This window comes from Chanos chanos, chromosome 5, assembly GCF_902362185.1.
Source record: "Chanos chanos chromosome 5, fChaCha1.1, whole genome shotgun sequence".
Classification (NCBI taxonomy): Eukaryota; Metazoa; Chordata; class Actinopteri; order Gonorynchiformes; family Chanidae; genus Chanos; species Chanos chanos.
This window is the reverse complement of record NC_044499.1, coordinates 53,412,923-53,428,923: the sequence shown is the minus strand read 5'-3', so window position 1 is coordinate 53,428,923 and position 16,001 is coordinate 53,412,923. Positions and strand designations below refer to the sequence as shown.

At 46.1% G+C, this 16,001-nt stretch overlaps 2 protein-coding genes across 2 annotated transcripts in view; one reads left to right on the top strand and one right to left on the bottom strand.

The window, feature by feature from the left end:
• On the top strand, window positions 1-1,170 carry adrb1 (adrenoceptor beta 1). Its single transcript, XM_030773973.1, has one exon. The coding sequence runs from the start codon at window positions 73-75 to the stop codon at window positions 1,168-1,170; it is 1,098 nt and encodes a 365-aa protein (XP_030629833.1). The 5' UTR covers window positions 1-72.
• A 9,936-nt stretch (window positions 1,171-11,106) lies between these two features.
• ccdc186 (coiled-coil domain-containing protein 186) overlaps window positions 11,107-16,001 on the bottom strand; it is a 34,583-nt gene continuing 29,688 nt past the window's right edge. The window contains exons 15-16 of the mRNA XM_030773765.1: window positions 13,243-13,462; window positions 11,107-11,458 (exon numbers count right to left, since the gene is read on the bottom strand). Of these exons, the coding sequence (XP_030629625.1) occupies window positions 11,375-11,458; window positions 13,243-13,462 (304 nt within the window). The 3' untranslated portion in view covers window positions 11,107-11,374. The remainder of the gene's footprint in view (window positions 11,459-13,242; window positions 13,463-16,001) is intronic.

Below are 16,001 nucleotides of genomic sequence, written 5' to 3'. Positions count from 1 at the left end.
AACTACAGCAACGACTCTAAACGTGGACCAGTGGATCTTAGCGCTCCTGACCAAGGCATATCAGAGCATTGGATGGTGGGGATGGGCATGATAATGGCTTTTATAGTGTTGATCATTGTTATGGGAAATATACTGGTAATTGTGGCAATTGCCAAGAACCAGAGGCTTCAGACATTGACAAACGTTTTCATCGTCTCCCTGGCTTGCGCCGACCTTATTATGGGTTTGTTGGTTGTTCCTTTTGGTGCCGCTCTGGAGGTCAGAGGAACCTGGTTGTACGGATCTTTCTTTTGTGAATTCTGGATTTCGGTTGATGTCCTGTGTGTCACTGCAAGCATCGAAACACTTTGCGTGATCGCAGTTGACCGATACATTGCCATCACTTCACCTTTCCGTTATCAGAGCCTGTTAACAAAGGCCAGGGCAAAGGTGCTCGTGTGTGGAGTGTGGGCTATCTCAGCTCTCGTCTCATTCCCACCTATTTTAATGCACTGGTCTCGGGACGATGAGGAAACGTCTTGCTACGACAATCCCGAATGCTGTGACTTTGTGACCAACCGAGCATACGCCATCGCCTCCTCTGTCATCTCCTTTTACCTTCCTTTGGTGGTGATGGTGTTTGTGTATGTTAGAGTGTACAAAGAAGCCAAGAAACAACTGAGAAAAATAGATCAATGTGAAGGAAGGTTTTACAATAACCACGGAGTTTCGAAATATAAATCAAACAGGAAAAGACCGTCCAAGATACTTGCTATGAAAGAGCAAAAAGCTCTCAAAACTCTTGGCATCATCATGGGTACGTTCACGCTTTGCTGGTTACCGTTTTTTATCGTCAATGTCGTTAGGGTGTTTTGCGCTGAACTGGTGGACAAAAATCTTTTCGTCTTTTTCAATTGGCTAGGTTATGTTAACTCGGCATTCAACCCAATCATATACTGTCGAAGTCCGGACTTCAGGAAGGCTTTTAAAAGACTGCTGTGCTGTCCAAGGCAAGCGGACCGCAGGCTGCACATAAGTTCCTGTGACCTCTCGCGTTACTCCGGAGGTTTCGTGAATTCCTTAGAACCGACCATGCTGGGACATACATGGTCCGACTGTACCGTCTTGGAAAGCAGCGACTGTAGTTTGGAGAAGAGCGGCAAACTGTCTCATTCCGAGTCACAGTTATAAGTCACATTTTAGGAAAAACAGTAAACAAATATTGCAATAGCAAACTGACCTGCAATTTTCATTAATGCAGGTAACCATCAAGCAGAACTGACTGGGATATTAGGCTCTGTTAACACCTGCGTTTGGAACTGAACAGACAGGTTATATGACAGCATATTACAGGTCAGATGTAGGCTGTCGTCTAGTGTGAGAAAAATGAGATACGCCAGGCATTGTTCTGGTAAGGATTTCTTTTCTGCATAATTTTACAAAGGGGGCTGTTAAATTAAGCCTTCGGTGCCCTTAGTTGTTACACTGTCAGTTTATCGAAGGTATTCATATTGTACCTCATACCTCAGTGACGTGCAAAATGCACTAAAGAAAACTGTTTATATTAAACAGTCCACAATATTGATCAGGCACGTACTAGCTGACAGCTTAGCAGCATGAAAAGAATGGCACGAAGGACTAAAAGACTTCCATGTTAAAGGTCAATGTCGGTGTGACAAGTATTGTTACATTTATGTTAAACATCATAAAATCGTCCATTCTGATATGAAGCGGGAAGCTTACGTGTACTTGCCATATTATGTGAGACAATTTCATGACTTTACTTAGAATGTGGGGACGCACAAAAGTTCTCTTATTATTACTATTATTATTATTATTACTATCAATCTCTTTCTCTGTCTGTAAGAAGACCTGATGTATTAATGCTTAATGTGGAGTAGTGTTTATGGTTTTCATTCTGCCTCCAATAAACGACATTTTGTCAGTAAGACACCTGAACATTATAATCAGCCTATGTACTCATTAGACACATGAGTTGACAGGTACTATGCGTATGAAAATCTGAAAGCTTTCAAAGAGGTCAGTATTTGATACAATTGTGGATTTTGGAGATTTCTTCTGAATTACATCGTCATTTATTAAGTTAAACTCAGTTATACTGTAAAGTGACGAATGTGCAATTATTTGGTAACCCCAGCACTTTCTAACTGAAAACTTGATGGTGCCGAGCTCAACGGTTTCTCGATTTGGTCGCATGGTGCCGTGTCCTGCAGCATCGCCAGGGAATGACTCAAACATTACAAGGATCTTGGAATGCACATGTTCTGATATCACTGACTAAGACCGCAGTGATAGTCAGATACGAGGTAAAACTTATTATTACATATTACCTATAATACGTTAGTTCTGTCCGCCATTAAGAAGTGGTGCAAACATCAAGTGGTCTAATTTTTACACGGAAACGTGAGGATTGTTAAAGGACACGACGCACAATATTTTTACAGAATACAAAATCCGAAGTTCAAGCTACCAAAAACAATTTTGATAATACTCTGAATTTTCAAGAAGAACAGTAGGAATTTGTTTGCGTTGAAAACACTTGAATATTCATCTTTTCTCATTATCGCCCTCCGAATGTGGACAATGGTTAGTGCTTTTATCTAACGGGAGACGTTGTTTGCGCCTGTATCACTCATCAGGTCATCTCTGGTGGAAAGAGCAGGTCAGCGTTTTGCGCTTCCCCGGGGTCCACGCACCCATTTACAACGGTCCGAGAAAACTGTATGTAGTATAGCTGGCCCAGTTCACTGAATCGGGTCTGTTTTAACACGATTATCTACTGTGATGTAACAGTTTAAAAACAACAATAATATTCCCAACATGATCACAGCTTTCCTAGAAGCAGCACTGGTAACCACGGCCTTGGTCATCGTTACTGTAGCCGGAGCTCAAATCCGGGTGGAATAGGCCTACAGACAGAGTTTGCATAGCCTGATTTAATAGGTCGGTATAATGTGCGTAGAGCATGACATTCAGACGTCTAAAATAAGAACCCAGCCGTTTATCCAAAGATTTTCTCAACTCAGCCCACTAATCTGGTTCATACATATGGGGTTGATGTGTAATACTGTAACTCTTGTGTAGGGATTGTAGGCTATGTTCATGACTACCCATCTGTATATATTATGCCATCCATCACAACGTTTATGAAGACAGATAAATGGAAGAGCATTTTAATGATGATAAAATGAGTCTGAATTGGTACTTAATGCTGGGATGTTCGCGAAGATTTACCCATACCGATTTTATGGCTCGTTTACCGATCGAATTTCTCACGTGTGTAGCTATTTTCCATGACACATCACTGATTTTTCTAGTGAGCTCCGAACAACACAAGGCGGAATGCCTTCTATAGATTCGAGAACGCGGCGAAAATAACTGTGCACAGGATCTTCAAAAGTTATCCATTGTCGTTACCGAGGTGGCCTAAGTATTGGCGCCACTTAGGAAAAACGACTGTTTCGAAATTTAACTCCTACGACGGAGTATTAGGGCCACGATGAGAGAAAAAAATTATGAGATTTCGAGAATAAAGTCATAATTTAACGAGAATAAACTCGTCATTTAACGAGAATAAAGTCGTTAATTAACGAGAAAAAAAAACATAATTTTTAGAAAAATATATTATCAGCAACCAACAAAACGGGCAAGAGGGCAGTCAATGGCAGCCTGAGCCTGTTTCTGCAACTGCTGTTACAAGATTCAAGATTCAAGAACTTTATTGTCATTGTGCAAGCACAACCTCGTGCCGTGCCATCCTGATATGATAATATGGCACTGATGTGTCAAAAGATTAAGTATTTCGTTATTTGGGAAACCTATACCAAAGTGTAATTTCACAAGATGCTCCACATTTCTCATTTTAAGGCAGGCGGCTCTCTCACATATCCCCTCCAAGTAACACGTGGCCTTGAATTACGACTTTATTCTCGTTAAATAAGGACTTTATTCTCGTGAAATTACGACTTTACTCTCCTTACATAATGACTTTATTTTGGTTACATAACGACTTTATTCTCCTTAAATAACGACTTTATTCATAAAGACTTTATTCTCGAAATTTCGTTTTTATCCACGAAATAACTTAAAAATTATAGTTAAATGTTGAAATACAATCGTTATTTTCTCTCTGAGTGGCCCTAATACTCTTCCGTACCCCTAATAATGGAACATGTAAAAAAAAACAAAAACGAAACAGTTCTGTCTGCTGTATCAGTAATGGGCGCGTATAAATAGACTCTGGAAGACTCTGTAGAGGCCTGTAAGGAGCCCCCAGTCAACAGCACTTCTCAGACACCTTTTTATGCCAGTCATCGACGGCCGCCATCAGCATATTAGCGCGATAACACCCCCCGTGTTCTTTGACGGAGCGATACGGGGACACGTGGGCACAGGGTGTTCGCGTGAACGTGTGGGTCTTTGTATGGTCGGCAGACCATTAAAAGTACACGTTCATTCTCAAGTTCAGCTGCCCAGAGAAAATCAATTGGTTGTGTTATGCAAGTCTCTGGATCATTATCAGAGTCAATCATAGTCTCATTAGCCCGTGCAATGGCATTTTCCTGCATGGGAACGCGGCCGCAGACTTGACAGTAGGGGAGAGAGGGGTAGGACGAGCCAGTGGGCGAGTTGACCCACCCCCTGTATCTAGGCAACTGTGCACATTTTGTCATGTGACCATAAATTCAAGAAGCACCCGTCATTTCTATTTTACTGTGCTGGAGCGAAGCACGTGGGAATTTTTTTTCTTTTGTTTATTTTTGTTTTGTTTTGTTTTCTAGGGTTTTTTTACTCACAAAAAAACAAACATTTTTTTGCTTGTCAAAGTAAATGTTCTGCATTCAGGTATAATGACTGTTATGTCAAAGCAAATTTATCAAGGTCTAAAAAAATGTATCATACATGTTGGTGATTTGCTAAAGTATAAAACCACATGAATCTTCACTAAAGATTTGCCTGAATTGATAAGCTAGGCCATTTTTTTTTTATTTATTCTTTTTTTTTTTTTTTTTTGACTTGGATCAACTCCCCCCTGACCTGGTGACATGGGCACTTTTTCTTTTAGGTCTTTTGTCAGTCTTTTTTTTTTGTCATAGATGCATTCTGATCATTTCATCTGATAGGAGAGATCCTGAACTAAAGGTCCATGTTTTCAGTCCACCTCTGTCTCATGGTCCTTTACCGCGAGGGCAATATAAACTGGCACATCTTACCCCACTGTCCCCTACACCACAGAGCTGTACTGGCCACGCTCTCTGTAGGAAAATCCATCACAGTCTGTCATGAAGCAGGCTTTCCCACACTATCAAAGCCAAATGTTTCCGCATCCAAACTGAAATCAAACGAAGAATCAGCGTCGTTGTCATGTCCAGGGAATGGACCGAAGTCACACTCATGACAGTGCTGTTATAGTCGAAAACACTGAGGGAAAGAGAGTCAGAGGGTTTAGGGGAGCGGAGGTTGGGAATGGCCTGGTCACAAAGCCAGACACAGCACAGACAGGTGCCAGACACAGTACAAACAGGAACAGACACAGCCCAGACAGGGCCAGGCACAGCACAGACAGGGCCAGGCACAGCACAGACAGGGCCAGACACAGCACAGACAGGGCCAGGCACAGCACAGACAGGGCCAGGCACGGCACAGACAGGGCCAGACACAGCACAGACAGGGCCAGGCACAGTACAGACAGGGCCAGACACAGCACAGACAGGGCCAGGCACAGTACAGACAGGGCCAGGCACAGCACAGACAGGGCCAGGCACAGCACAGACAGGGCCAGGCACGGCACAGACAGGGCCAGACGCAGCACAGACAGGGTCAGACACAGCACAGACAGGTGCCAGACACAGTACAGACAGGGCCAGACACAGTACAGACAGGTGCCAGACACAGTACAAACAGGAACAGACACAGCCCAGACAGGGCCAGGGCCAGACACAGTACAGACAGGGCCAGACACGGCACAGACAGGGCCAGACACGGCACAGACAGGGCCAGGCACGGCACAGACAGGGCCAGGCACGGCACAGACAGGGCCAGACACGGTACAGACAGGTGCCAGACACAGCACAGACAGGGCCAGGCACGGCACAGACAGGGCCAGACACGGCACAGACAGGGCCAGACACGGCACAGACAGGGCCAGGCACGGCACAGACAGGGCCAGACACAGCACAGACAGGGCCAGGCACAGCACAGACAGGGCCAGACACGGTACAGACAGGGCCAGACACGGCACAGACAGGGCCAGACACAGCCCAGACAGGGCCAGGCACAGCACAGACAGGGCCAGACACAGCACAGACAGGGCCAGGCACGGCACAGACAGGGCCAGACACGGTACAGACAGGGCCAGGCACGGCACAGACAGGGCCAGGCACGGCACAGACAGGGCCAGGCACGGCACAGACAGGGCCAGACACAGCCCAGACAGGGCCAGACACAGCACAGACAGGGCCAGACACAGCACAGACAGGGCCAGGCACGGCACAGACAGGGCCAGGCACGGCACAGACAGGGCCAGGCACGGCACAGACAGGGTCAGGCACGGCACAGACAGGGTCAGACACAGCACAGACAGGGCCAGGCACGGCACAGACAGGGCCAGACACGGCACAGACAGGACCAGGCACAGTACAGACAGGGCCAGACACGGCACAGACAGGGCCAGACACAGTACAGACAGGGCCAGACACAGTACAGACAGGGCCAGACACGATACAGACACTGAAATGCACAGCCCTCAGGGAGATTTTCCACACATCTGTGTGGCTGACCCTTAACAGAGTGCTCTCTGAGAACAACACCTCACTGCCATCTGTGTCTGGTATCTCAGTGCAATTCTCAATCTTTCTCTCATTGTCAAGCACCAGTGTGTCCTAGAGCAGGATATGAAAACTTCGGCTCTGTTCTGATGAGTAGAACAGAGCATTAGGGGCATGGTGTTGTCTCCAGAGTGGAGGATTGGCATTATGAAGATGGCCATGCAGGTTGGGGGGGGGGGGTGGTTTATGAATTAACTGGTGGCTCTCACCTTTGGTATGTTTCCATAGCTGTTATCTAAAGGGCTAAAAATAGACCGGCTTCATACTATGGGCCGGTGACATGCAGACAGCAGCAATGTCACAAACAGCAGCAATGCCACACTGGTGAGCAGAATCTGAGGACATGCAGTGTTCAAAAAAAACAGGAGGATGTGTGTATGTGTGTGCAGACGCGAGAGAGAGAGAGAAGAAATTCAGAAAATACACAATAAACTCATGAATCTGTTGACACAAGTATCACTTCCACAATCCACTCCACACGCTGAGGGTCTCAGTCCAGTCACTGATCACCCTCTCGCTCTGGTCTTAACCCTCACACTCAGACTGTGGTTTTAATTCTGTCAGACTGTGGTTTTAGGCATGAAAGCTCTTGAAATGTCATTGGGACAAACAAGCTTTGTGAATTATCGTGAAGGAAACAGCTGTCTTTCTGACAATCTTATCAATAAAAACTTTTATCAGTAGATCATGAAAACAGTTGGTATGAGATTCTTTGCATGGTGTTGTGCATGTCAGGTCCATTCACAATCAGACACTTGTGTAAATACAACTATTATTAGGTCAGCCCACAAGCAAACAGGAAACAGACCACCTAAGACACACTGCAGAGAACACAGCGTCCTCCTGCAGTTTCAGAAAACATTTCAGAGGCTGCAGTGACTGAGAAATGCTACAGCGATGATGAGGTGTCACTGGCCAGAGATGGTTTTAAGGGGCCTGTGAAATAGATCAAAGCAAATACAGTACTGTTGTTAGTTCTCCAAAGGAATTTGACCTCTCCTTTAATAAATTAACAAAACAGATGAGCTGTCTGTCTAACCTACTCTTTCTAGAGGTGAACGTAAGAAAGCTACCCAGTTAGATACTCCAGACTTTGCCAAACCTCTTTTCAAGGTATTCCAAACACCTCTTACATTCACATCATTCAAACTCAATCATATCTGGGCAGCACTACAGACTCCTCTGTGACATCCTGACCTGTGAGCAAGACCCTGGGCTCTGTTTGAATGTGTCTGCAGAAACCTTCACTTTCTAGATTGTTCCCTGTCCTGCCTGTCTCTGTGTCCTTAGGAAAGGGTCAAAGATCAAAAGGCCCGCACACACATTGCGTGTTAACACCAAGTGTGTGTGAGAGAGAGCAGGCAGGGGCAGAGCTGAGTAAAGAGTCTTTTGGCTGTCAGGGTGTGTAGTGTTAAACAGTGCAAGGCAGGTATGTAGGTGGTGTGTGTGAGAGAGGTTAATGACAGGCCACAGTCAACAATGTCTGGTTTGAATATCTTGTGGTAATGTGTGATGATATTTGTGATAGTTGAACATTTAGTAATAATTAAAAAGGAGTTTTATACAGTGATGTATGATTGCGACTCCTTAATGCATATTAGGATGGATGAGTCAAGGATGAATCAAATAAAAACTGGGATGAAAATCTTCAGTTCCCCAGACGAGAGCAAATTCTGAAACAACCTTGAAGTGCATCTTGGTGCCTATTTCCAAGTTTTCAATACAGTTTATATGACACTTGCAGTTGAAGAACTTATTGATTTTGTTGATGTTCAGATGTTTGATGTTCAGATCTGAATGACCCTACAGCTGAATTCCTCAGGTCAAGTCCTCCGAGTCCCATACTGGTGCTTTTGGCAGAAAGCCAGCACAGCAAACAAGGTGATCTGTGATTGGCTGCAGAGAGCACAGACCTCCCAGCTACCAATCAGCCTCTAGTGTTAATGATAAGACCTGCATGAGTCCATTCGTATGTTTTTATTCCCTGTAAACACCATATATACAGAAAAACTCCTGATTCATAGCCTCAAAAACATTAGACAATTTTACATGATATTATATATACATGTGTATGATCACAGTTTGAATGCCAGTTCAACAGACCAGATCTGACATGACACAGATTCAATCAAGACAGATACGATTTACCCTCACTAACACACACACGCACGCACACACACACACACACACACAGTAAAAGCTTTTCACTGCCAAAGTACAGATTAAATTGGGACAATTAATGAATTATGAAGTTGTTAATTAATTATTGAGAGAGTCTGGAGCTTTAAGCTCTACCAAGATGTTTGGGGTTTTTCTGTTGCCCAGTGGGATAGTGCGGGGGTTTATCACAACTGAGAGACCTTCGTTTTCCCTTAAGATCCTTCACACTATAGTCACAGCTCTGTTAACGCTGTTACTGAGCTCACAGACCTGCCCTTCATCGGCCACTCACACAACCTTTGGAATGCATACAGTCCACTGACTGACCCTGGATCAGTGCAACTGGTAACATATACAGCCCTGCTACAGTTCACTGACCAACACTGGGCAAGTGTAACTGGTCACACTGGTTAGACTGGAGAGGAGGTCATGTGCAGGTTACTTTAGGAATAACAACTAAAGCATAAAGATGGAGTGGGAGGAGTCAGAAGACGGAGTGGGAGGAGTCAGAACAAGGGAAAAAATAAATATGAAATTGCACTTGAGCCCTGAATATTTACACTTCTCCTGTGAGTTCAGCTTCAGCGTCAGCACTGGGGACAGAGAGAGAGTGAAGCTATCAGCCAAGGAATCCAGTTTCAGGCAAAGAAAACAAAGAAAAACATTAATGTGCACAGTTTTCCCACAGAGAATAACAAGCAACTGTCACAAATCAGAAGCAAAAAAAAATTAAATAATTACAAGTTAATTTCAACAATATTAATTCAAACTAAGAAAATAAAATTTAAAATGCAGTAAATCATGAGCTATAACACATTCACACACATTTACTCATTCTGATTAATTCTCATAAACCCACACACACACACACACACACACACACACACACACACGTACAGGGGCAGGAGCTGTGTTTTTGGCATGGTGTTTGCAGAGACTATATCCAGTACATGAAGACAGCAGTGTTTGACTTCAGCTGATCTCAGAACAGACCAGAACTGGACTCAGACCAGAACTGGACTGAGCTCCAAGTCTTAAAATTCCCTCCCATCAGGCACTGGGTCACCTTTCAAACTGATCTGTGATGAATTTGATCTGATACGCACTGCATTCAATTAATTTCCTCTCAGTCAAATTCAACATCCCGTACATGTGGCTGACTTCACTAACAGTGAAACCCTATGGAAGCCAGTTCCATGACCGTGAATGGAGCCCAGTCCAGCCAAAAAACTACATTCAGTAACTGGCGTACATACATCAGACTGGTTGTGGGGACCCTCCGGTGCCAGTCTGGGTGAAAACAGGGTTACAGTTCTGCATTGGTCCTCAGACTGTGAACCAGTCATGACAACTTTTCCTTCAGTCAAACATTCTCAGTTCTCTCAGTGTCTTCATTATACAGCAGGTTCCCCTCCAGCCTGCAGGGAGAGAATGAGGGAGAGGCTGTGTGTGTCTGTGGAGGAGAGAATGAGGGAGAGGCTGTGTGTGTCTGTGGAGGAGAGAATGAGGGAGAGGCTGTGTGTGTCTGTGGAGGAGAGAATGAGGGAGAGGCTGTGTGTGTCTGTGGAGGAGAGAATGAGGGAGAGGCTGTGTGTGTCTGTGGAGGAGAGAATGAGGGAGAGGCTGTGTGTGTCTGTGGAGGAGAGAATGAGGGAGAGGCTGTGTGTGTCTGTGGAGGAGGTGGGGGTGGAGGAGAGAATGAGGGAGAGGCTGTGTGTGTCTGTGGAGGAGAGAATGAGGGAGAGGCTGTGTGTGTCTGTGGAGGACAGAATGAGGGAGAGGCTGTGTGTGTCTGTGGAGGAGGTGGGGGTGGAGGAGAGAATGAGGGAGAGGCTGTGTGTGTCTGTGGAGGAGAGAATGAGGGAGAGGCTGTGTGTATCTGTGGAGGAGGTGGGGGTGGAGGAGAGAATGAGGGAGAGGCTGTGTGTGTCTGTGGAGGAGGTGGGGGTGGAGGAGAGAATGAGGGAGAGGCTGTGTGTGTCTGTGGAGGAGGTGGGGGTGGAGGAGAGAATGAGGGAGAGGCTGTGTGTGTCTGTGGAGGAGGTGGGGGTGGAGGAGAGAATGAGGGAGAGGCTGTGTGTATCTGTGGAGGAGGTGGGGTGGAGGAGAGAATGAGGGAGAGGCTGTGTGTGTCTGTGGAGGAGGTGGGGGTGGAGGAGAGAAGCGGAACAGAAAACGGGTCAAGGTGAAGTAGAGTCCCTCAGCAGCAGCGGCTCTCACTAGTTTTTAGGTTTCTCCTTCAGTTTCTCCTTGATCGTGTGTGTGTGTGTGTGTGTGAGAGAGACAGAGAGATTGTATGTGTGTGTGTGTGTGTGTGTGTGTGGGCACATCCCCTGACTGCCTCGGTAGGATAGGTGATTTTTTCCTGGGGGGCGTGTCCTCCCCTGTCAGGTCCTGCTCAGCCCATCCTCTGCCACACGCTGCTGTTTTATCAGTCTCTCTATCTCTGCTCCCAGCGTCTGCAGATTCTCCTGCACACAGGTCAAGGGTCAGCACATCAGAACAAGCTGCTTTTCAACCTGCACCACACCACACACATCCAAAACTGCACCACACACACACGCACACCCGAAACTACACCACACACACACACTCCCAAAACTGCAGTGGCTCTATATGAATCAGAGAGAGAGAGATGGAGAGAGAGATGGAGAGAGAGAAAGAGAGAGAGAGAGACGGAGAGAGAGAGAGACGGAGAGGGGGTGTGAATAAGAAAGAATGAAAAGTGAGGTATTCAGGATAAAAGAATATCCTGAAACAGAACAACGCAGCAGAAGTTGACTGTGTGACTCTTATTGGCTGATCATCTCTGATTCATCAGTCCAGAAGCCACGCCTCTCAGATCCTCCCTCTGTGACCTGTCTCACAAACCGACCTCCCTCTGTGACCCGTCTCACAAACCAACATCCCTCTGTGACCCGTCTCACAAACCACCCTCCCTCTGTGACCCGTCTCACAAACCAACATCCCTCTGTGACCCGTCTCACAAACCAACATCTCTCTGTGACCCGTCTCACAAACCACCCTCCCTCTGTGACCCGTCTCACAAACCACCCTCCCTCTGTGACCTGTCTCACAAACTGACCTCCCTCTGTGACCCGTCTCACAAACCAACATCCCTCTGTGACCCGTCTCACAAACCAACATCCCTCTGTGACCTGTCTCACAAACCACCCTCAGTCTGTGACCTGTCTCACAAACCAATGCTGTGCACCTGCTCTCCCTACAGCCCATCTCTCACCATGACCCGGACATCAGCTCCATCAGCTCACACAACTGCACTCAACGCATTTGGACTATTCCATTCTGACAGCTGTCGTTCAAGATTCTAACAACTAATATGTCATATCTGTCCAGTTTTCTCTCCAAATAAACACGTACACACATGTGAGTAGGGTCAGTGGAAACCTCAGAGCCCTCACAATTGGGGGGGGGGGGGGTTGCTGAACCGGTCCTTTAAAGGTCTGACTGGGCTGTCCTGGCATGGCCAGTGTGGGAACCTGCCCTCTTCACACAATTACTGTGTGTTTTTGCCAAGATAACAATCCAGAGGAAAAGCAGTCAGAGGAGTGTTCTTTTTCACAGATTGGATGAACAGATAGTGTTTAAACATGGAAGTTCACATATTGGATGAACAGATAGTGTTTAAACATGGAAGTTCACAGATTGGATGAACAGATAGTGTTTAAACATGGAAGTTATTCTTCCTCTTTCGAGCCCACTAAGCTATACACAGTCACATATTTAACCCTGATGCAGAACCAGAGTCACACAGCCAAACGCAGCTAAACTGAATCAGTGATACATACATACACACAAACACAGACACACACCCACAGTGTAAACAGAGTATAAATAGACAAGCATGCTGATGTTCAGGCACGGACATGTGGAGAGTGAGACAGGCAGGCTGATGTTCAGGCACGGACATGTGGAGAGTGAGACAGGCAGGCTGATGTTCAGGCACAGAAATGTGGAGAGCGAGACAGGCAGGCTGATGTTCAGGCACGAACATGTGGAAAGTGAGACAGGCAGGCTGATGTTCAGGCACGGACACGTGGAGAGTGAGACAGGCAGGCTGATGTTCAGGCACAGAAATGTGGAGAGTGAGACAGGCAGGCTGATGTTCAGGCACGGACATGTGGAAAGTGAGACAGGCAGGCTGATGTTCAGGCACGGACATGTGGAGAGTGAGACAGGCAGGCTGATGTTCAGGCACGGACATGTGGAGAGTGAGACAGGCAGGCGGCTTTACCTTGAGCGTGATGTTTTTGAGCAGCGTGTCCTCCAGGACAGCCTGGAGCTTTCTGTTGATCTCCAGAGACAGGTCAAGGGTCAGGCCCGTGTCGGCAGGGTGGGAGCTGTACAGGGAGGCCATGATGCCCCCCCTGCGGCTCATGTTGGCTTTGTTAAAGTCAGACGCCTCCGAGGACAGAGCCCCTGACTCCTCACGGAGCACATAGCTCTGGATTATCCTGCAGAAGACAAACAAAAAACATCATCAACCTGCTCCCCCCCCACCTCTATGGAACAGCCAATCAAGTCTCCGCACTTCATGACCTGATAACGGACCCCCACCTCCTCTGTGTCAGTCAGAACTCTCTGCAGGACAATTAAACTCTCAGCTAATGCCTGATCAGATTCATTTAAACACAGAGATGGAGAAACTGCACTCTCATACAACCCAGACACCTCTTTTCATGTCCCTCCTGTTTCAATTGCCACTGAAACCACCCCCCCCCCCTCCACCTTTTTGAAATAAAGGAAGCTTTTTTTGTAAGAATCATTATATTGGGTGCAGTTGTGTGCATTTCCATGCAGAGAGGAAACCAGGCTGTTTCTGAAGCTCTGGTACCGGGCAGTGCAGACGGATGAGAGAATTTCAGAGCCAATGAGATTTGAGATGGTTTCACAGAGAAGACCGAGGGGGCTACTATAGTTTGAATTGTGGGATGTGCCATGTGTGATTTGGCTCTGCCGTCAACGTTTTTCTCAAATGACACTACAGAGAAAGATGAAAATAAAAGATAAAGTAGCAGGTGAAGCTGAGGTTTGTCTCCCCGTGTCTCAGGCCATGACTCTCTCTCCACACTCACCTTCCACTGAACTACTAACCACTGGACACCTACCCTGTCTGTGTACACTTACAGACCATGGCCCATCTGCTGCTGTGCACAGTGTGTGTTCTCCATCCTTTGGCTCTTCATCACTGGTCAGGTTCTGACCACAGGACCACTGCTGGCCAGATCACTCTCAGCCCAGCAGGGACACTGTATGTAAACTGTAGGTCTGTAAAAACCCCAGCAACACTGCTGTGTGATACACTCATACGAGTGTACCCTAACCCTGACACCCACCTCCATAACACTACTATGTCACTACCATGTCACTACTATAACACTACCATGTCACTACCATAACACTACCATGTCACTACCATAACATTACCATGTCACTACCATGACACTACCATGACACTACCATGACACTACCATGTGAGAGTCACTGCTGTGCTGAGAATGATCTTCCACACACATCCTATCCAGTCAACAGCAGTCCTGTGATCAGAGACTGACAGTGATGAACAGGGTAGAGGGAGGCTGACAACCTGTGCATGGTACCAGTTGGTCTACAGTCTGTAATTGTACACATATATAGTTTACCAATAAGGCTGCTATACCTCATAAAATGGGCAGTGAGTGTTTAGGTCTGAGACAGGTGTTTCTAATAGAGGGACCAGTGGGTATTTGTCTGCACTGACACACAGCCCAAATACAGGATGGGACTTAGAGCCGCCTGCTCAAACATAGCCTCCTCTTTACAGAGGAACAGAAAAAATTCAAAGGATCTCCAGCATCTACAGACTTATAACATGTGCCAAACTCAAAACTAAGTACTGCACCAAGACATCTACTACATCACTGCTTTTTTACAATACAGAAATTACAGCGCAGAGACTTTCACACAGGGTATGTAGCGGAGTCAATAGAAACAATCAATATTACAATCAAGGTTAAATCTCAGAGAAACAATGATGAAACAGACACACATACACACAACAAGCATCAAACACTAGACAACTTACCTTCAGCCCAGTCCCATCAGGACAGTGTTTAATAAAATAAATAAAAAGAAATTAAAATGAAGCCTCCAACAAAATGTTTTACAGGTGGAGACAGAGAAATGAGACAAGCAGAAAAAATGCTCTCCAAGCATAATCAACATTTTAGTATAACTGGGTTACTGCGTCTCTCGCACTGCTGTGACGTTTATTACTCAGATCCACAGAAACGTGTGTGTGTCCTCAAATGGCCAAGTCCTCCATGTTTTATGGAAGAGAATCACACTGTGAGACACAAGTTTTACACGTGGGACCTCATTCACCTGATTCATTAACTGCATTTATACTCTACCGGCACACCCACACTTAGTCACACACAGACACGGAGAAAGAGAGAGCCAGACACATAATGACAGACTGATCAACACAGAAATAAGGGAATGACAGATTCACATACACCAGCGAAAGACCAGCACGTCAGGCTCAGCAAGCTTTCACACATCAGAGTTTTGTTTCCATTTTCAAACTTTGCAACATCACATCTCCAGAGATGCACACAGTCTGAGCGTTCATGTTCCTGAATACTCAGCCTGACTAATGTAGTGGAGCACTGTTCTGTGACTCCTGACTAATGTAGTGGAGTACTGTTCTGTGACTCCTGACTAATGTAGTGGAGCACTGTTCTGTGACTCCTGACTAATGTAGTGGAGCACTGTTCTGTGATTCCTGACTAATGTAGTGGGGCACTGTGCTGTGACTCCTGACTGATGTAGTGGAGCACTGTTCTGTGACTCCTGACTGATGTAGTGGAGTAATGTGCTGTGACTCCTGACTAATGTAGTGGAGTACTGTTCTGTGACTCCTGACTGATGTAGTGGAACACTGTGCTGTGACTCCTGACTAATGTAGTGGAACACTGTGCTGTGACTCCTGTAAACCCCATAGACAGGAGG